Source organism: Ailuropoda melanoleuca, chromosome 2 (assembly GCF_002007445.2).
Source record: "Ailuropoda melanoleuca isolate Jingjing chromosome 2, ASM200744v2, whole genome shotgun sequence".
NCBI classification, from domain to species: domain Eukaryota; kingdom Metazoa; phylum Chordata; class Mammalia; order Carnivora; family Ursidae; genus Ailuropoda; species Ailuropoda melanoleuca.
This window is the reverse complement of record NC_048219.1, coordinates 3,723,731-3,745,764: the sequence shown is the minus strand read 5'-3', so window position 1 is coordinate 3,745,764 and position 22,034 is coordinate 3,723,731. Positions and strand designations below refer to the sequence as shown.

Here is a 22,034-nt window from a genome sequence, read left to right as displayed (position 1 = left end):
AGGGGGCGGGGCGTGCGGAGGCCCCGACGGCTCTCGCGGCGGGCTGTGAGGCCGGCCCAGCTAGTTGCAGCGAGCGCCCCCCGCGCCCCGCTCTGGCAGTCCCGGCGCCCCCGCCCCGCGCCCGCCATGCCCGAGCAGCTCAGCGTCGCCGAGTTCCTGGCCGTCACTGCGGACGACCTCAGCTCCCCGGCCGGGGCCGCCGCCTTTGCCGCCAAGATGCCCCGGTGCCGGGGGGCGGCACTGGCGCGGGAGGAGGTGAGGGGGCCGAGGCGGGGGCGGAGGCGGGAGGGGTCGGGGGTCCCGGCAGGGCCTCTCCTTGACCTTCACGGGCGTGACCGGAGCTGCGTTGGCCCTTACCGCGCCCCGGAAACCTGACCCCTCTCTAGATCTGTGAGAAACGAGTGCATCTCAAACATCGGTGCCCTCACTGTCGAGTCCGGGGGAGGGCCCGAGGGACTTTTTGTGCGGGGGCCTTGAGGTCATCTCGCTGACAGACTTAACAGGTCGGGGTCATAACCCCAGTGCTCTTGCTGACCTGCCCCGTAGCATGCGTGTTTGTTCACTGCTTCACTGCGTCTGTTTGGGTTTTCATCTTCGGAGCCCCACAAGTTTGCTCCCCAAGTCACTCCCGTCCTGGAAAACAGGCTTTCCCGCCTCAGTCCTGAACTTACTTCTCCTGGGCTGCAGGGAGGCCCCCTCCCCTGGCTGCTGGTTCTGAGATTTGGCCGGCGCTTGTGGAATGAATGCGAATGAGAAGGCGCCAGGAGCCGGGGTTCACCTTGGCCAGGCTGTTGGCAAGTTTGTAGTCTCCCCTCCCCTTTTCTCTTTGTCTTTCCCAGCAACGCGTCCCGGGCCTTTTCTTTCGCCCTTGCAGGCTGCCCCACCCCATTCCCGTCCGTACTGGAGTCCATTCCTCTTCTCCCGACCTGCTGCGCTCTCCCCGGCCTCCTCTGCAGGACTGTTCTAGGGCAGACCTGCGGCTTTGGGCCAAGGGAGAATAATGTGGTTGTGCATCCCCCTTTCAGAGGGTGCCCCGAACTGGGTGGCATTTTGGACTTTAGCAGGAGCTCTCATCTTCCATCCTTCACCAGAAGAGTATTGAGTGCCTACTGTGTGGCAGATACAAAGCTCAATAGTTCATAATACCCTGGGCCAGTGTCTTGAAGAGTATCTCCTTCTCCTCCTCTCCCTGGCCGGCTGAACCCCCATCCCAGAGTCTGTGCATCTCTCGGTGGGGGTGACAGAGGATTGTGGAAAGAGCATTGACTTTGCGAGAGGCAGAGCTGTGTTCAAATTCTGGCCCTGCAGTTTGCCAGCTGTGTGAGCTTGGGTATGTGACCTGATCTGTTTGAGCCTCACTTTTGGCATCTATAAAATGGGATAATAATGTTTACCTCACAGGACTGTGGTATTACATGAGTCAGTGTGAGTAAAGCATGCATCTTGATAAATGGAACGATTATCAGGTTAATTGATGGACCTTTTTAGACAGAGACCGGGTCTCTTGTCCTCATTTCTCTCACAGAGCCTAGCCTAGTGCATTCCACATAGTAGGGTTACAGGCTTTCATTAAAATAAGAAGCAGCCAGTGACCTTTTGGCTTCTTTCCTTGGGCAGAACCAGTGACTGGGAGTCCACCGCCTATGAATGTGGATTCTGTGTTTCTGGGAGATTCCCAGGGAAACTGTCCTGACGGGAGAGTGCTTCCTGAAGTTTGTCTTCATAGCCTTACATTTCGTGACCTGGAAGAGTTCAGTGCCACTGGCATCCTTAGGGCTTTCATGGTTCACCCTCCTCTCTGGGTTGTTCATTAAAATGTTAAATTAGAGCAGGAGCAGGAGAAGGGACTGTACTATGAACCTTTCTCGAGGGACAGAAATGCCCATTTATGCCTGTGCATCTGGCCTTGCCTGGCTGGTGTGTGTTAGCACTTGTGTGTGCTGGGGAACGAGTGGGGGGAAGTAGCAGGGGGAGACCTTGGAACAGGTCTGGAGGCTGTTGTAGACTCTGGTCAGGGCTCAGCTTTGCCCCCGTTCAGGCCAGACAAAAATCCGGCCTCTTTTGCCTTCAGGACTTTGATTTGGTGCATGTGAGGGTTTGTTTTTGCAGCAGAAAGCCTGTGGCACCCAAACACAGCTTTTCTCTTCAGCATTTCAGTGTCTGAAAAGTTAGAATCTGACCTTTGGATTGGACTTTCCTGAGGTTTCCTGTTTGATTTTGCATTCATGTTTATATTTACATGTAGGTTGATGCTGACATCCGCCCACCCCCCAGCTCCCCCACTCCACCCCTACCCCCATTCTGGACATGACTAACCCACCCCCAGGCTTGAAGCTCCATTTGGCTGAACTAAAATGCGACAGATTCTTAAAGCAAGTCTTCCTGTCCCTGCTGGTTTCCCGGGAGTAACAAGAGACTCTGTCCTGGGACTTCCAGCCCTTTTTTGCAGTCCTACTAGGAAGGACCCTGGGCAGGCCACTGAAAAACTAGAATGTCAGCATTGAGCAACACTTTAAGATAGAGATCACCTAGGAACTCTCATTTAAGTTGGGGAAACTGATGTCCAGAGAGTACAAGAGACTTGTCCAAGCTCCTCCTTCTGGGTAATAGAAGAATTGGCATTGCCACCCAAATATTCTAACCCCTGATCCTATTCTGTTTCCTTCTAAAGTCCAAATGTCTGTTCTCCCTATGTAATCTCTCTGAACCTCAGTTATTACACCCTTAAAATGGTCTAATAATCCCTCCTTGCTTTCCTCTCTAGGTTGGTAAGTTTTTTGTTTTTAATTGTGAAACACTATACAAATGTGAGGGAATATTAAGACAAATAATCATTCTGTCAACCACCTCTTTCCTGTACTGAGCCCCTTTACAGTCATCATCTCACTTTTATTCACAAGAGCACAGGGGAAAATGGGCCCAAGAAGGTTAAGGCAGTCACCTAATGTCACATAGTGGGTCTGTCTGACTCTAAGTGTATTACCTATCCAGTTGGTGCCATCTCTGAGCTAGGCACCAAAGACATAGAGATGCTACTCTGCGTTGCTGGCTGGCTGGGGAGATGTGGCCTATCTTAGGGAGATTAGTAGGAATCACAGGAGTCTGTCCTGAGTGCCTAGAAAAAATTATAGAAAGGTGCCATAAGAGGCCAGTAGGGTGGGGGGAGTGAGAGAACAGTGAGGACTGGTGCAGTCAGGGAGAGCTTCCTGGAGGAGGTGACTTCCAGATGGGTCTTGAAAAATGGAAAACCTCCATCATTCAGTGGAGAGGGTGAGTGAGTGAATTTGGACACTGGTAGGAAGAGAGCATATTCGGGAGCCACGTAAGCCATTTTGACCAGTGCTGAAAAGTCATGCTATAGTGCGCATCTCAAACTGCTAGTGAACTTCGATCTCCTGCTAGATCTTAGATAAAGCAGTCTTCCACAAATAGGAGATCTTCCAAGGCTTGTGTCTCATATATCTATTTGAAGGTTAATAAAGTTTTAATTGCACACAGGACATGATAATTTTTTATTAAGTTTTAAATTTTAATTCCAATATAGTTAGCATATAGTATTATAAAGACATCATTTATAATTAAAACATATAAAAACATAGCAGAAAAGGCAAAAGTCACCTCTCATCGTGCCTCACGATCCTTATACTCTTCCCGGAGGTAATAGCTGTGGAAATGTGTGTGCTTCCCAATATATGTCTTCAAAGAAAACACATAATCGTAAGGGGCTGGTGGTTAGAAGGATGTTTACCTCGATTAGTATCATGTCTTATATTACATAGTTCATATTTTATTGGAGTCAGATTTGTCTTTTCCTTTGTGGCTTTTGCTTTTTTTTTTTTTTGAATCCTGTTTTAGAAAGAATTTTGTTGCTAATACTCTTGTGACTTTTATATTCTGCTTCATCATGTGTCTTTATTTGTTTTACAAAAATAATAAGAATTATGTAATCTTCGAGATTGTTTGTTTGCAAGAAACATAAGCCCTCTCAAGCTGTTTATGTTGAAAGGAAACTTGTTTTAAGGAATTAGAGGGGCCTCATGGGAATGAAGCGAGGTAAGTAATAGGAGACCGCACCAGGGCCTCGCTTGAGGCTGGGAAGTCATCAGGAACAAAGGCAGCTGCTTCATCAGTCTGGCTCTCTTGCCTCTCTTTCTTTCTGCACATCTGAACAGTGCTTTTGCTCACTTGTCATCACACAGGCCCCGGAAGGTATCACACAGTCTTCTGGGGGAGATAGGCAGCTTCAGCCCCCACATTCCCGTGACCTCACTGGTCTCGTGTCTGAAGGTAACCAAGCCGGTCTTGGGTCCCACTTCCCAGTTCCTGGCGGAGAGGTTGATGGCCTGGCTCTGCTTCTGGATGGGTTCTAGAAAATGGCCTTCCTCCCCCGGTTTCATCAGCAGAGGTCACGGAAGGCTAGACTTAGGCAGGGGAAGCGTGGCTACAGAGGCCTGTGCTATGGGAGGGAACGCTTCTCAGAGAAGAGGGGCCGAGCTGGGAAAGTGCCTGCCCCCAATGCACCATCTAAGATCCAGGGAGAGGCACAGTACTCGTCCTGTTTTCTGCCTACTTGGTTGTCCAGGTGTAGATGGACCCCAGTTTGGAAAGCGCAGGTTCAGTGGAATTACAAAGATGGAGAGCTCGGCGCGCCTGGGTGGCTCAGTTGGTCGGACATCCGGCGCCTGATCCCAGCTTGGGTCTTGATGTCAGGGTGGTGAGTTCAGGCCCTGAGTTGGGCTCTGTTTTGGGCGTGGAGCCTACTTAAAAAAACAAAACACATGGAGTGTAGCATGACTTAGAAGGCCGTGACTGCCAATTCGTCACTTGGGTTTTTTGCTGGACACTGGGGACCAGTGAACCCAGTCATTTTGTCCAAGGAATGGATGAGGCCAGTCCTGCTGAGGAACACAGCAGCCAGCATAGTGCCTGGGGACTGCTCAGTGCCAGGCCCTGTATTACGTGCTGGGTGGACACATTGCTTATTAAAAGAAATACAGGCCTTGCTCTGTTGTGCTTACAAGTCTTCTGGGGAAGACAGCTAGTAAACAGATTAACAAACAAGTTAAGTAATTGCATGTTGTGATAAGTGGCATGAAGGCTCATTCTCCTGGTCAAGGCCTTCCTTGGGCTTTGGTCCTCGGTCCTCATTTCTTTGCATGCTAGCCCCTCCCCAGACAATCCCATCCACACCCATGGCTTCGGTCCTCTCTCATCTTTAAGTGACTCGCTCACACATTGGCATATTCAGCCCAGACCTCATGTTCAGCTGCTCGCTTGGCTATTTCACTTAGACATCTCAACATGTCCAAATCCACACTCATGACTTCCTGCACAGGCTGGCCCTTCCAATATCCCCTTCTCCGTGAGTGGTTCCTCCCTCTATTCTGTTACACCGGCCAGAAACCTTGTACCTTCACATGCATCCTTCATCACCAAGGGTCACCTGTTCTATAAACATCTCCACAGCCTACCCTCTTCTCTACATCCCGACGCTGGTCCAAACCGCCATCACCTCTCCCATGGCACACTACAGTGGCCTCTTAACTTGTCTTTCTGCTTTTATTCTAGCTCAGTTCTCCTTAATAGCACCATATCTCTCTCCTTTGCAGCACACATCATAGATATATTTTGTATTTATTTGTATAATGATGTTATTAAAATCTGATTTCTCACTCGATTTTGACTTCCATGAGAATAGAATCTAATCTCACCACTGTACCCCTGGTATTTACCATAACACCATAGTAGGTGCTCAGAAAATATTGGTTGGATAACGAATACAAGAAGAAAACTAAAAAGGAGCATTAATAGAGAATAATGGTGTGAGGGTGCTCCAGATCGAGGGAACAGTCGCAAAGGCCCTGAGGCAGTAAAGAACATGAAGTATCTGATACTGAAAGGAGGCCAGAGGGGCAGAAGTGTAGTGATGAGCAATGGAAGAGCAAGACCAGAGGAGTTTGGGAAGGCAGGCAGGGGCTAGATCATATTCAAGCTTGTAGGCCCTGGTAGCGGGTTTGGATTTTATCTGTTTTGCAGGCAAGCAGCATGACCCAATTTCTGTTCTAGAAAGATCGTATCAGCTGCCATGTGGAGATCAGATTGGAGGGAGCAGGAGAAAACCCAAGGACGCTGTTGCAGCCGTTCATGGAAGAGATGATGGAAATGTGGGTAGGGCCGTGACTGGTGGAGGAGAGAAGTGGACAGATCCTAGAAGTATTTTACAAATAGCAATGTTAAGACTTGTTGATGGAGTGCATGTGGGGGGTGGTCAAGAACGGTCCCCAGCTTCCTAAGGAAGAGTGCCATTTACCCTTTCCTAGGAAGGGGAAATCTGGGAGAGAAACAGGTTTGGGGGAAAGTCAGGAATCCTGTTTGTATAATCTTATAGGTCTTTGAGACATCCAAATGGAGATGTCAAGAAGGCGTTTGGATATCTGAGTGTGTTTGTTTGTTTTGGATATATGAGTCTGGAGATGAAAGGAGTGGGCTGGAGATACACATTAGAGAGTTGTCAGAGTTGAGATAGTGGGTTTCAAACTTGCATCTGGGTAAGAATCACCTGATACCACTTGTAGAGAGTCTAATTTAGCAGCCATATCTTGCTTAGGCCTCTCATTGCAAACAACAGGAACCAACCTGAGCTGCTTCACACAAAAAAGGAGTTCATTGAAAGGGAATATTCAGTAGGTCACAGAATTTCTGGGAAGCTGGAGAGCTGGGGTGAGGCAGCAGGCAGGCTCTCAGCCAGAGTCACTCCACTGAGCCAGTTTGGCAAGGACACTGCCGCCAGAGGCTAAATGTCACAGCTTGTTACTGCCGCCGCCCTTGGAGACTGGGCTCCCTCGTTGCTGTGCCCACCAGCATAAGATCCTCCACTCTCCACTTCTGATTCGGAGCCTGCAGTGAGTGCCTGTTTGGCCCAGCCTCACCCCCACACCGGGACCCTAGCTGCAAGGGAGTCTGGAACCGCAAGCATTTGGTCTTGTCAGCTTTTGTAGGAGGCGAGCTCTGCCAAGACTTGCGCTGCAAGTAGTTTCGCAGATGGAGGAAGGAGATCCAGATGCCAGACTGGCAAAAAGTGGCAAATGTCCTTGGCCGGTTTGCCAGCAGGCAGGGGGGTGCCTGGGAATCTGCATTTTAACCAGCACTCCAGGAGACGCTCATGCAGGTGGTCCATGGACCACATGTCCATACATTACAGTAGCTGCTGTTTAAAGCTGAGGGAATGGATGAGATCGCCCAGGGAGAGGAATGAAGAGGGCCCCGGGTCCAAGCTCTGGGGAGCTCCAGGGCTGAGACAATAAGGGGGGAAGTAGACTAAGAAGGAGCTGCCAGTGGGGAAGGAGGGAACTCAAGAGAGTACAGTGCCCCGGAAGCCAGGAAAGGAATGTTTGGAGGAGGGAGCCATGCTCAGCTCAGTCAGACGCTGCCTAGATGTCCAGAGGCAAAAATAAGAAAATGGCGGACACAACCCCTGAGCGTGGCAACATGGCGGTCGTGGATGAACAGGTTAGGAGCAGGGCTAGTGCTGGCTTCCCCTCTATACTGGCCTGGACTGATCCAAGGAGTGGGCTGATGAGACGTTCTCCTGAGATGGCGAGCAGACACAGGGGATGATGGCTGGGGACCTGCGCCAAGAGGGTTTTCCCAGGTGGGCTTAGAACGCAGCCCCGCCTGAACCCAACGCCTTCCCAAACCTGCCTCTGCACGAGGGCAGAGGGTCCTCCCAGAGTGTCCGCCTCCGGCCGGCCCTGGAGAGTCTCCTCCCCTCTCTCAATTTCAGTCTTCAATGTTCACTTCCTTGCCCAGTGTTCAGCTGTTTTGGGCCACTGAGGTGACACGAGCAGGTTTGAGGACAGAAACTGGAACTTCGGGGCAAGGCAGAAGGGAAATGCTTTCTCCCAAGGCAGTTTGGTAGTCTAGTCCTCAGACAGACGTTGTTGCTAGAAGATCCTATTTTTTTTTTAAGATGGTTATTTATTTGTTTGAGAGAGAGAGAGTGAGCAAACAGGGAGAGGGGTAGAGGGAGAGGGAAAGAGACGACCTCAAGCAGACTCCCCACTGACCATGGAACCCAACGCAGGGCTCCATCTCATGACCCTGAGATCATGACCTGAGCCGAAACCAAGAGCCAGACCCTCAACCAACTGAGCCACCTAGGCGCCCTGCCAGAAGATCCTTTCAACGGCCCCGAGCACATGAGGCAGTGTGGCCCGTGGAGGAACAGTGAGTTCCCTAGTCTCTGGGGCAGAGCCCTGGGCACCCTCTGTCCTGGGAACACTGTGACTGGGCCTCAATGGGGTCGGTGAGTGGGCCTCACTGTGGAGGGTGCAGGAAGCTGACCTGGGAACAGCTGCTAAATGTTCTCTAACTCAACTGGCTTTTGACCTTGCCTGAGCTTTTAAGAACTTCAGATGCTGTAGGCTCCGCCCAGACAGACTTTATGAGAATCTCCCAGGGGTGAGGCCCGGGCACGTGAGCCGTTCAGAAGTTCCCTAGGCGAGTGATGAGCAGTCAGGGTGAAAACGATTGTGGTGAGCTATGGCATGCCCACGTGAGGTTGCTGAACTTACCAAACACCCGCTGTGTGCAAAGGCAGGAAGATAGGTTCTGAGGGAACAGCGATGACGAGATAAGACACCCATCTGGAAAGGAGAAGGACTTATGCCCATGGAGAGCTGATTGACAAGCCACATCCTACAGAGAGGAGGCTGAGGTCTAAGGAGAGAGTCCAGGGACTGACATCTGACAAACCTGGGTTTGAATTCCTATTGGCTGTGTGACCTCAGGCACATGACTTCACCTTTCTGAGTCTCAGTTTCCCCATCTGTAAATCATGGGCGATGATAACTGTCTTGTGGGGTCGTTCAAGGCGATTACATATGAAGCATCTAGCATATTCCTTGCACATAGCAGATACTTAACTTTTTAAAAGTCCCTTTTACTAAAAACGCAATTACACCTGCATGTGGGATAGCTAAAGAGATCAGGAACCACACAGAGGAAGCGAGATCACTGCAGCAGGAATGAAGCCATTGCTATGAGTGAGCGCCAAAATTGTCTGGGCCGTCCTGGCACCGGAGCCAAAAGAGGAATCTTGGGTCCCCTGCGGGTGTCCAGGAGTGAAGAGCTGAGCTCAGTTCTGGACCAGGCAGTTTCTTCCCTCAGCCCTGCCCTTTGCTGCCTCTCAACCGCTCATTTCTTCATCAGACGTTTATTGAGGGCCTCCGTGAGTCTGTCCTGACTGCATGGGACAGTCTCCGGGGTTGCTTTTAGGTAGATTTCTTAAAATTGAGATAAAATTCACCATTTTTTAAATTTATTATTATTATTTTAAATGAAAGTAAAATTCACCATTTTAACCATTTTAAAGCTTGCAGGTCCAGGGACTTTGCTGTCCAGACCGACCTCTTACTCCAGAATATCTCCTCACCCCAAAAAGAAATGCTGTGCTCCTTCTTAGTCATTCCCCACTGCCCCTCCCCCAGCCCCTGGCCACTCTCCTCCCTCTGGATTTGCCTGTTCTGAATATTTCATATCAGTGGACTCCTCCAATATGTGGCCTTTCATGTCTGGTTTCTTTCAGTTAGTGTCATGTTTGCAAGGTTCTTCCATGTCATCTGGGTGGCTTTAAAAGCAATAAAAATAGGAACGGCAAACAGCAGGCCGTGCTGTAAGCATTTCCCGACTCTAACCCCTGTAATCCCCATAAGGAAGTGATGGCGCAGAGAGACTAACAGCTTAGTAAACAGGATCGCCAGATAATATCCAGGATGCCCATGCAATATCTGGGACATATTTATCCTAAAAAAATTATTCATTGATGATCTGAAATTCAAATATAACTGTATGTCCTATGTTTATGTTTGCTCAATCTGACAAACTCTACTAGCAGTAAGTGGCAAAGCCAGAATCTGGACTTGGCCGTCCAAAGCCCTTGGGAGTGCTTGACCTCCCACTCCGTGGGTCATGCCTGACTCTGATTTAATAGGTCTGGTATCCTTACTTTTTGAAGTGCTCCAGGTGATTCCCCTGGCAGCCGGGGGGTGTGGGTCTCAGGGCCTGGGTGTACAGAGAAGATGGTTGCTGGGCAGGAGAGCTAGGCTACAGCCCCCTTCCTGTACGCAGGGCACTGGGCTACAGGCTGAAATGCCTGACTGTATTCAGTCCTGTGAGATAGATGCTGTTATTATCCCATTTGACAGATGGAGAAATGAAGGCTCTGAGAAACTAAGTCACTTGCTCCAGGTCACCCAGCTAAGACTATCGGAAAGAGAATTTGGACTTCAACACAGTGTGATGTGAAAGCTGGAGTCCTGAGCTCCTGTTGCTTTTTCTGTGTTCACATAGGGCCTTGCTAATATTCATCCGTTCATTCACTCAGTTATTCATTCCACGAACGTTTATGGCTATTCATGTGTTGGGCCCTGTGCTGGGTGCTGTGGATTCAAAGGCAAATGAGCCGATCCCCGCCCTTTGGGTCTTCAGCCCCAGTGGGAAGTCAGACGTGTGGTACATAAGGGCCACGAATGCCCCAATGGGCACAGGGAAGCATAAAGGCAGGAGGGATGGGTTCTGGAGGGGTCAGTTCTGTTGAGGTAGGGAGGTGGTGACCTAAGCAGAGTCCCGGAAGGCTAAGTGTCTACTAGGTGGAATGGAGGAGGCACCGTCCAGGCAGTGGGAACAGCATGAGCAAAGGCTTGGCGGCTGGCAACAGCCTGGCATGTTGAGGAAATTGCAAAGCTGGGTAGGACTGGGGTTTATGGGGTCAGTGATGGATATCCAGTTGGGCGCAGGGAGGGGATTCATCCAGGCCAATAAGGGAACCAGAGAATGGGAGGCGGGGGACCCTTGGCTCCTCTATCCAGAGAGGGCAGGCCAGGCTGTCTGCAGAGTTGGGTGGAATTCAGGGCTTGGGGCCAGGAGTCAGACGGGAATCTAAGGCGATCGGTCCGGCAGAGTTCTTGCTGTCTTAGCTCATCACTGCCTAGCAGTCTCCTGAGAAAAATCCCAGCCAGGAAACTTGGGGTTTGCAGAGGCCTCAGCTTACGCTGAGGGTGCGGCTCCCTTCCTGCAACCCCTCTTCCTCCCCGCTCCCCACCACCCTGCAAGGGGCAGCTGGGGAGGCTGAGCAGCTTCCCTGGCTGGGGAGACATCTGCAGGGGCCCAGCGGAGGGGGACCACAGCCAGTCACGGGCTCTGGCCGTGCAGGAAGGAAAACAGCAAGAGGCTGAGGGACCCTGAAATAATAAATGTCAGAGCTGGCAGGAGCCTTCCGCATCCCGCCCAGCCCCTTCATTCCAGACTCCAGATGGGAGCTGGGAGTCAGTCTGGGAGGGAAGGAGACTGAACAAGGTCACAGCAGGGGCAGGGGTAGAGCTGGGGCCCGGGTCCTGGCTCCCAGGCTCTGCAGTTTAGCTAGTGCAGGGGCTGCAGGCAGACAAGGCTAGGGGCCCTCCACGTAGGAGATGCACAGAGGAGCTGCAAAGAGCCCTGCCCTGCTCTCTGGCGCCTACTTCTGACGGCCCCAGCCTGGACTCCTGGGTCCTGGGGGGCAGGAGCCTTGCCCGTCCAGATGAAAACCATTTGGAGACGTGTTCTCGCTGGTGCCTGAGGTCGGAGCAGCCTTGCAGGATACAATTAACAGGACTCTGAGCCCCAGAGCATTGACGTGGAAGGAAATTTAGCACTCATGTCCATCAACTCTAAGGTGTACAGATTGGGAAACCGAGGCACAAGAGGAAGGAACGTGCTCAGAGGGACACAGAAGGGCTAGGAGTCACCTGGTACTGAATGCCACCTCCTCACTGCTGCACTTGGGCAGGGCTCTCCTGGCTTCTGCCCTGATCTTAACCCTGCAGAGGCAGGCCTAAAATTCAGTCCCTTTCCCTTACCTCAAAATGTTTCTGCATTACATCTCAAGATGTCTGACATCCACCACTATAGAAAAAATACAGCCTAGGAGCGCCTGGGTGGCTCAGTCAGTTAGCGTCTGCCTTCGGCTCAGGTCATGATCCCAAGGTCCTGAGACCATCCCACGTAGGGCTCTCTGCTCCGCGGAAAGCCTGCTTCTCCCTCTTCTCCCTGCTTGTGCTCTCTCTCACTATCTCTGTCTCTCTCTCTCTCAAGTAAATAAAATCTTAAAAAAAAATACAGCCAAATTTAATATTCACAGTAGTGCTTACAGAGATAACAGGCTCAGCCAGGTGGGATTCACCTCATGCTTTGCTGTAGTGTGATAATGACAGAAGGCTCTGGAAACTAAGGGTTCTACTCTTCCTGGAGCTGTCTACTTGGCCTTGAGCCAGTTGCTTAATCTACCCCGGCCTCAGTTTCCTCATCTGCAAAATGGGAAGGATAATGACTACCTCACAGGGCCGCTGGGAGGAATAAATGAGGTAAACATAAAGGGCCTGCCCCGAAGTGATCACTCAGTGAGAAGGGGGGTAATTGGATTCATGTTAGTTAGTAGACTCACCCTGGGACCTTGGAATCCAATCCTTCATGTTGTGTGTGATCAGCTTTGGGTTGGGCTGGGCTGTGTTCCCCATCACCCTGTCGTGCCTAGGGGATGAGTCTGCACCCCTTTCTCCCACTCGGACACGGGTCTGCAGCCAAGCCATAGAGCTGATCTCTCTACCATCAGAATTTACCACGTCACTCCTCTCTCAACCAGAGCCCTGCTCCCCATCACCTGTGGGATAAAACCCAGGGGTTTGGTTAACAGTATGGACTCCGGAGCCTGACACCCTGGGTCTAAGTCTAAGTTCCACCACTTACTAGTTGTACGAGCCTGGACAAATGCCAAAACTTCCCTGGGCCTCAGTATCCTCATCTCTAAGACCTCCTGGGACTATTGACAGGGTTACATGAAATGGTACTGAGTATGTCACGTGTGGTAGAGCGTGCGACTCTTGATCCTGGGGTTGTGAGTTTGAGCCCCACGTTGGAGGTAGAGATTACTTAATAAATAAAAGTTTTTTTAAAAAGTTTGTTACACGCTTACAACACAGCCTGGCATACAGTAGTGCTAGAAGCCTCTGCTCAGCTTTCTCTGTGAGCTTGGTCTCCCAGTGGGTCATTCTGGGCCCTGCCCGGCCCTGAGGCCTCACTGTTCACCGCATCCCCGCTGGCCGTGATAAGTGCTGCTGCAGGAAGCTCCTGGCTGGTCCCCAAATGTGGGAAATGTTCCTACCCAGGGACTTCGCCAGGCACCTCTCCTCTCTTAAAGTCGCCTTCCCCTGTCTCACTTTGCTCCACCAATGTCTCCTCGTTTTTTAAGGCCGTGGAGAAACATCACTTCATCTCAGCACGGGGTGGGTCCTCTTTGTCTGTGTCCCTACGCAGGCTTCTCTTCTGCTCTGGGCTCCCCCAAGGGCCTCCTCAGCTCTTCGATATTGTGTCCTGTCTCCCACACAGGCATCTTGAGGGCAGGACCCGAGCTGACATCCCTTTCTCCCCAGCACCCATGCAGGGCCTTGGGGACAGCAAGGCCTTCAGAATGTGTGAATGAACTCCTACTATGTGCCAGTGACTCGTTAGGGACCTTACCACAGCTCCTCCCCCTGTCCCACTGGGTGGAGAGGGATAGGTTTGCGGATTTGAGCTTCCCGGGCAGACACTGTTAAGGGTGTGGAGTTGAGCTGGGATTGCCCTGGAGGTGGGATGCCGGAAATACTTCTCAGTCCCACCCTTTCCCTTCCTTGCTGGCCACCCAGGAAGGGCCCAGTGGGGCTCTCTGCCTTTCTCTGGATCTGGTGGTTGGGCAGGTGGACGAGAAAAAGCAAACTTTAGAGCCTGACTTGAACAGGACAGTTCACGTTTGCATGGGATACAAACTTCCCCCATCTTTGTATGAGTTGATTCTCAGTGGGGGGTGACTGGAGCAGCAGTGACTGTCATTCCCATTTTGCAGGTAGACTGCCAACGGCTGAGAGATGCTGGGGACTTGCTCAGGGTCTCCGAGCGAGTGAGAAATTGGGTCTGGAATAGACTCCCTTCACATCCTGTGCTCTTTCCACTATGTGCCTTTTGTAATCAGGCCACGGAGCGTGGAGGCTGCCTCTAGCCAGCAGGTCAGCCTTTCCCCCTTCCTGCCTGCCCCTCAAGACCCTTCCGCCTGATCCTTGCCCTCCATTGGCCCTGTGCCCCATGCCCCTGGCCTCCCTCAGGCCAACTTCTCCAAACCCTCTCTTCCATCCCATTCCCCTTGTCAAAAGCTGTGCCCTGACAGCTGTCCATTGCAAAGAATCAGTTCCACATACTAAGGTGTCAGGGGCTGGTCTCCCTAACTTAGGGCAGTGCTTCCCTGCCTTTCTGAATGTAAGAATCCCTCGTCGGGGCGCCTGGGTGGCTCAGTCAGTGGAGTGTCCAACTCTTGATCTCAGCTCTGGTCTTGGTCTCAGGGTCATGAGTTCGGGCCCCCCAAACCCATACCCCACACTGGGTATGGACCCTCCTTAAGAAAAGGAAGAAGGGACAGAAGGAAGGAAGGACAAACCCCTTGTCTTCTTGTATTAACTCTGTACTGTAGAAATGTTCAAACATACACAAAAGGAGACTCACCCAGCATCAAGAACTATTAATATTTTCCCAATCTTATTTTTTTCGTCTACTAGCCCTTACTTTTTTATGAATTTATGGAGAATTTGGAACTGTCACAGAGATGGAACAAAATTATGAACAACCTCCATTTACATGTGACCCAGTCCTGCCCTGATTCTCATCCTATTCTGAAGCAAATGCCAAAAATTCGCTTAAATTCCAAAAAATGTTTTAAAAAGCAAAGGTCCATGAGTTGTCATTTGTCAGTGTGTGTTTTGAGCCTCTTATGATTTCCCCTCCATCGTTTCTGGTTTCGTTTTTTGTGACCCCCTTGTTAAACCAGTGGCTTTTTCTGTAGTTTCACACGGTCTGTGCTCACTGCCGCATTCCCCAGGCGTGGCTTCATGAATTTCTCCATCTGCATTTCCCGTACATTAGTAGCTGGACGTAGAAATGAGAAGCCAAGGGGATTTTTTGTGTGTGGTTGTTTTTTTTGTTTGTTTTGTTTTTCTTTTTTCTTTTTTCTTTTTTTTTTAAGATTTTATTTATTTAATTGACAGAGACAGCGAGAGAGTGAACACAAGCAAGGGGAGTGTGAGAGGGAGAAGCAGGCTTCCCGCTGAGCAGGGAGCCCGATGTGGGGCTCGATCCCAGAACCCTGAGATCATGACCCGAGCCGAAGGCAGATGCTTAACAGCTGAGCCACCCAGGCTCCCCATGCTTTTTTCTTTTTATATGTCATTTCATTAAATGTTTTAAGTGTAACTTGGCTTGCTCGTTAAAATATCGTATTTTAATTTTAGCATTTAATATGTAGTACATATAATTTAATTTTCTTTGTGGATATGAAAGCTCAAAGGAGCCAAGATTCTGCCCCCTCACAGGGGGACCCCTCTTTAATGTCAGAGTTTCATTGACCTTCCATTGAAATCATATTTTGAGTATTGCTTGAGAAATTTGGAAAAGGAGAAAAAGTTACCATGAATTCAAGAATGCTTTTTAAAAATTATTTATTTATTTATTTGAGAGAGAGAATGAGAGAGAAAGCACAAACAGGGAGAGGGAGAAGCAGGCTCCCCAAGGAACAGGGAGCCCGACGTGGGGCTCGATCCCAGGACCCCGGGATCATGACCTGAGCCGAAGGCAGGTGCTTAACCGACTGAGCCACCCAGGCGCCCCACCATGAATTCAAGAATGCTTTTAAAGACTTTTATGTCTTATCAATCATAACAGCTACGTACAGGTTTGGAATGTGGTCATGCTAACCTGTGAGACTTTTTTTATTGGTCTCTAGTGCTTCTTGTCAGTGTGGCTTCATAGGGCCTGGGTAGTAACTCTGTGGACGTCCAGGGTCGGGAGTCCACAGACTAGAAGTGAACAGGGGGTTAGACTGTCACAGTTTGGGTCCCTGGTGCATCTCTGCTACTGTGTGGCTGCGTGAGCTCAGGCAACTTCCTTCACCTCCCTGAGCCTCACTGACTCTTCAGCCAGATGGGAACAAGAGCGGAGACTGCCTTGTTGGGATGCTGTGAGTCTTACAGGATGGATGTGAAACTGCTTTATAAACTGTAAAGCCCTGTAAAAGTGTTAGTTTGTATTCTTTCCTTAGTTTGTTTGCATTTCCAATGAAACCTGGGGCAAGAAACTCATCGGAGCCTTTGTTCTGCAGTCTGTAGGATGAGGGGGTGGTGTTAGATTATCTCCAATGTTCTGTGATTTCGTCCTTTGGGGGACAACATCATGGAACAAAGCAAAGATGGAAAGTGGTTTTAATCTCCTGTGCCAACTCTGGTTTAATTGGTAGAGGCTACCTGAAGAACAGTCTTAGGAGAATGGTGAACCAAATCCAGGGTCGATGAAATACTGAGGTGGATTAATGATGCCGCAGAAGTGGTGCCTATGCTCCATATTATAATAGTCCAAAGGAGTGAATGTCTAATGGTGAAATATCCCAAGGCCTTAGCTTTTGCTGCTCTGCTCCCTTGGCTGAGTCGCCATGGTTACCACAGCTGGCTCTGGGAAATCACAGGAATGAAGAATGGGTCCTATTGATGAATCCTAACCCAGGAGGGGGGCATGCAGAAGGCCTTTCCAAGCAGGGCAGCTGGGCATGGCCCTAGTGCTGCCATCTGTAGTCTTTGCCTGAAGAGAATACAAATCAGAGCCAGAGCACGGGGTTGGGGGGGGCACGCTGGGGGAGGTAGGGGCACAAAGGGCAGTGCCACCAGCGGGAATGCAGGCTTTGTCTGGGGACAGCCAGGCAAGGCTGCCCAAAGGACTGCAGTTGGTTTTCCAAGTTTAGGCACGTCCCTGACGGTCTTGTGCCTCCCCTGTCTCTGCCTGATGCCTGCCCAGACTCCTGCATGGAGCCATTGACTCTGAGCTTTGAGAGAACTCTAAACGGCCATCACTACTAAACCCAATTCCAGTGCTTGCATCGTGCTCTTCTACATGAAGTCCTTGCATACTTCAAGTGGTGGGGAGCTCACTCTCTCCAAGGGCCGCTTACTCTTCCTTAGGAACTTCTTCCTCTGAGCTGAACTTTGTTTCTGTCTCCCTAAATTCTACCTCTCAGGCCTGGGAATCCTCCTCCGGTCCAACTTGTACAATCTCTGTTCTCTTCAGTAGGACAGCCTGTGCAGTATTTGTGGTCGGGGCACTGCTGTCAACCCTATTGTTCTGGCGCAGGTCTCTACCTGCCCTGTCCCTGTTTGAGGGATGGTGAGGGGCTATGGTAGAGGTGCTGGAGTTGGGTTCAGATTCAGAGGCTGAACCAGTCCCCGGATCAAAGAAGCCATGTCCCTGAATGTCTGTGGGGCCGCTTGGAGGTAGGGAAAGAACATCAGCCCTGGATGTGGCCAGACCTGGGTTTCAATTACAGCTCTGCCACCGTTTGGCATTATGTGACCTGACCGTCCCTGGACATGTTCTTCCCCCAGCAGCTTCATCTATAAAATGCCAGTGGTGATGCCTGCCGCAGAGGGGGGCTGGAAGGGTGACAAGAAACGTGCCTGGCACAGCGCAGGCATTCACATGTACCATCTTGTCTGCCCGGTGGCCCCTCTGCACCTGTCATTCACACATCTTGCTGAGCTGGATCGTTGCAGGGTGGGGAGAGGATCTTTAATTAGCTACAGGAAGGTTGAGAAATTACTAACCAAATTTGGTTTAATTTTGGAATAGGTAACATTATTAGCTATCGAATAATAATAGTGTTCTAAGCACTTTACCTAGGTGAAGTCATTCGTTTCCCCAACAACCCATTGTAGTAGAAACTGTTATCATCCTCATTTCAGGAATGGGGACGTTGAGGCACAGAGAAGTCACATGGCAAGTACCTAAGGGAGCTCGATTCAAAATCGGGTAGTTTGGGACCAGCCCCATATGTTTGGCTGTGGTGATTTACTGTGTCTCAAGGGTGGAATTAACCCGTGATTCCCAAACTTGGGCATGCATCGGAGTCACCTGGAGGGCTTGTTAAACCGAATTGCTGGGCCCCACCCCTAGATTTTCTGATTCAGCTGAAGAATTGCATTTTAAACAAGGTCCCACGTGATGCTGATGCTGCTGGTGAGAGACCCCCCTTTGAGGATGAAATAGACCCACCTGAATCCAGAGACTGGTTTTTTTCCCTAAGCTATCCAGTCTCAGGCATGGGGAATGAGGGCTGATCTCATACAGAGGCAGAAAGCAAACCACAGTAAGATTCATACTCATAGTTTCCAAGTGCCTCAAGCCTTGGCCTGTGCTGCCATGTCTGCGATCTCACGTAAGCTTCACCGGTAGCTCTGTGACTTAAGTGGAGCGTGGATCTTCTCCCCACGTTCTATTATTTTTCTCCTATTTTAAAAAAGAGGAGATTTGGGGCGCCTGGGTGGCACAGCGGTTAAGCGTCTGCCTTCGGCTCAGGGCGTGATCCCGGCGTTATGGGATCGAGCCACATCAGGCCCCTCTGCTATGAGCCTGCTTCTTCCTCTCCCACTCCCCCTGCTTGTGTTCCCTCTCTCGCTGGCTGTCTCTATCTCTGCCAAATAAATAAATAAAATCTTTAAAAAAAAATTAAAAAAAAAAAAGAGATTTGGAGAACTGCTGTGCTAATATCGCCCAGGGAGGTAGTTTTGAGGAGACTGGGGCTAGAATCTCAGNAAAAAAGAGGAGATTTGGAGAACTGCTGTGCTAATATCGCCCAGGGAGGTAGTTTTGAGGAGACTGGGGCTAGAATCTCAGCCTGTGAGTCCTCGTGCTATGGTAGCATCATTACAGGAGTTCTGGAAACTACTGTGCCTTTCTCCAGATACCTTCCCATCCCCAGACTATGATCCGAATTTTCTCCTTAAAATTATATTTCTTTAGCTTAAGTCTTTGCTGCATTATATCATAGAGGGTAGATGGATATTACCAGTCATTTATACCCCAGTGTGAATGGTGTTCAAATATTTTCTTGAGAGAAGGGTGATTAGAATTCTCCCCTCTTTGTGCCCACTTCAGGCACTTTCTGTTTATGTGTCTGGGACCCTCTTGAAGGAAGGGGCCATGCCTGGCTAAAATAGGCACCAGTAGATCCTCGTTGTAGTGAACGAATGAATGAATGAATAAACAAACATATGGACCGTGTTCCTCTCCTTTCCCATTCTTCCCAGAGCAAGCCTCCCTCCTCTAGCAATCCTGCCATTTATACCTAGCGCTCTCCACACCACCTCACAGCGCAGTCTTAGTCTCTTTCCTGCCTGTCCCATGCCCACAGTCAAGCATCACAGCTTAAAGCTTTTCCTGTTCCTTCTAAGCAGACACGGTTCTGCTTCCCCTGGGCTCCGGGTGCCTTGTCCACCTTCCATTATAGGCCTAATCACATTGCAGATCTGTTTGCTCGGCTCCTTCTCCCCTTAGATGTCCCTGGACAGCTGAGACTGTGTCTTTTACACAGAGTGCAAATGCATAGCAGGCACTCGATAACTAGTTGAACAAATGAATGAATGAATGGCTGTGTGAACTTTGCTAGGGATGTATGTAGGAATGGTATCTTGCCAGGAAGCCATTTCCTGATACATGTCTGACAAGGGCATCGAGCGATAGTTTGTTGGTCATTCAGGTGACTTGCCTGCCTGTACCAGCTAGAGCTAGCTTCAGTCACAAGTAACTGTGCCCAGCATCACGTGCCTCAGAGCAGATAGACATTTATTTCTCTTCCATATAAAAGAAGTCTACAGATAAGTGGTCCAGGGCTGATAGGGTGGCTCCAGGGACAAGGCTCCTACTTTGTGGCTCCACCACCCACACCCGTGGCTTCTACCTTTTGGTCCAAGATGGCTGCCTGAGCTCTAGACATCACAAATGCATTCTAGCTGGGAGAAAGGCATGACAGAGGATACCCCTCCCTTCCTTCCTTTTCTTTTCTTTTTTTTAGAGAAAGAGGGAGGGAGAGAGAGAGTGTGCGGGTGGAATGGAGGGGCAGAGGGAGAGAGAGAATCTCAAGCAGGCTTCACGCTCAGTGTGGAACCCAACATGGGACTCGATCTCATGACCCTGAGATCATGACCTGAGCGAAAATCAAGAGTCAGTTGCTTAACAGACTGAGCCACCCAGGCACCCCTCCCCTTTGTTTAAAAAATACTTTATTTTTTTTTTGGGGCGCCTGGGTGGCACAGCGGTTAAGCGTCTGCCTTCGGCTCAGGGCGTGATCCCAGCGTTCTGGGATCGAGCCCCACATCAGGCTCCTCTGCTAGGAGCCTGCTTCTTCCTCTCCCACTCCCCCTGCTTGTGTTCCCTCTCTCGCTGGCTGTCTCTATCTCTATCGAATAAATAAATAAAATCTTTAAAAAAAAAATACTTTATTTTTTAGAGCACTGTTAAGTTCACAGCAAAATTGAGTAGAAAATACAGTGAGGGGCACCCGGGTGGCTCAGTCAGTTAAGCAGCTGCCTGCGGCTCAGGTCATGATCCCAGGGTCCTGGGATCGAGTTCCACCTCAGGCTTCTTGCTCAGTGGGGAGCCTGCTTCTCCCCCCCGCCCCGCTCATGCGCTCTCTCTCTCTCACAAATAAAATCTTCACACACACACAGAAAAGTACAGAGAGTTCCCCTATACCTCCTACTCCACAAACAGCCTCCCTCACTGTCACTGTCCCACACCAGAGCGGTACATTTGTTAGAATCCGTGAACCTACACTGACGCGTCATTGTCACCCCAGAGCCATCGTTACGTGAGGGTTCCCTCTTGGTGTAGATTTTATGAGTTTTGACAAATGCATAGTGACGTGTATCCACGATCAGTGTCATGCAGAAGTTTCACTGCTCTAAAAATCCTTGTGTTCCACCTGTTTATTCCTCCCTCCACTGGCAACCGCTAATCTTTTTATTGTGTCCCTTCTTTTGCCTATTCCAGAATGTCACATAGTTGGAATCAGACAGGATGCAACCTTTTCAGATTGGCTTCTTTCACATAGTAATATCCATTTTTTGAAAGATTTTCAAGTAGCCTCTACACGCAACGTGGGGCTCAAACTCAGAACCCCAAGATCAAGAGTCACGTGCTTCACCAACCGAGCCAGCCAGGTGCCCCTCAGAAATAAACATTTAATGGTTCCTTCATGTATTTTGTGACTCGACAGCTCCCTTCTATTTAGTGCTAAATATATTCCATTGTCTTCCAAGTTTTAGCAGTTACGAATAAAGCTGCTATAAACATCCATGTGCATGTTTTTATGTGGGAATAGGTTTTCAGTTCATTTGGGTAAATACCAAGGAGTGCAGTTGCTGGATCGTATGGTAAGAGTACGTTTAGTTTTGTAACTAACTGCCAAGCTGTCTAGCAAAGTGGCTGTACCGTTTTGCATTCCCACCAGCTGTGTATGAGAATGCCGGTTGCTCCACACCCTCGTCAGCATTTGGTGTTGTCAGTGTTTTGGATTTTGGCCATTTTAATAGGTGTGTAGTCCCTCCCTTCCTTTTAAGAATACTTCTGGAAGCTAACAAATGAAATATCCATTGTATGACATAGGTCAGCACTTAGTCATTCAGCTGCAAGGTAAGCTGGGAGGTATAGCCTGTATTATGAGTGACCAAGTAGCCATCTGGAGAGTCAGGGTTCTTATTGCTAAGGAAGAAGAGAGAATGGACACTGGGAGCCAACCAGCAGTCTCTGCCACACTCCAGGGAAGAGAGATCCTCTCAAACCAGCTGAAGCACGAAGGGGAATTTGTTGGCTGGACTCAGGGATATTTCATGAAGACCCAAGGACAGGAAGTGTGGAGGAGCCTCTCAGGGTGTGGGATCTGGAGATCTGCCAGAAACCAGAGCAGCCTTTTTCTTCTGCTTTCCATGGGCAGCCTGGGTCTCATTTGCTTCTTTCTATTCATCTGGTTTGTCCTTTTCTCTTTGTGCATGGTGGGAAAGATGTCCCAGCTTAAGTACTGCAGACCAATTAGCCAACTTCCCAGAGCCCCATTCCAAATTCCTTGGAGAGAGAAGCTGTTTGGGCCAGCCCGGGTCAGG

The 22,034-nt window shown here is 49.9% G+C and overlaps 1 protein-coding gene across 2 annotated transcripts in view; it reads left to right on the top strand.

Annotated features, from left to right (window-relative positions):
* Positions 1 to 6: 6 nt before the first annotated feature.
* The window catches only part of ASAP3 (ArfGAP with SH3 domain, ankyrin repeat and PH domain 3), a 47,749-nt gene continuing 25,721 nt past the window's right edge, over positions 7 to 22,034 (top strand). For both annotated transcript variants that reach the window (XM_034646361.1, XM_011228384.3), the window contains exon 1: positions 7 to 255. In XM_034646361.1, the coding sequence (XP_034502252.1) occupies positions 127 to 255 (129 nt within the window). In that variant the 5' untranslated portion in view covers positions 7 to 126. The remainder of the gene's footprint in view (positions 256 to 22,034) is intronic.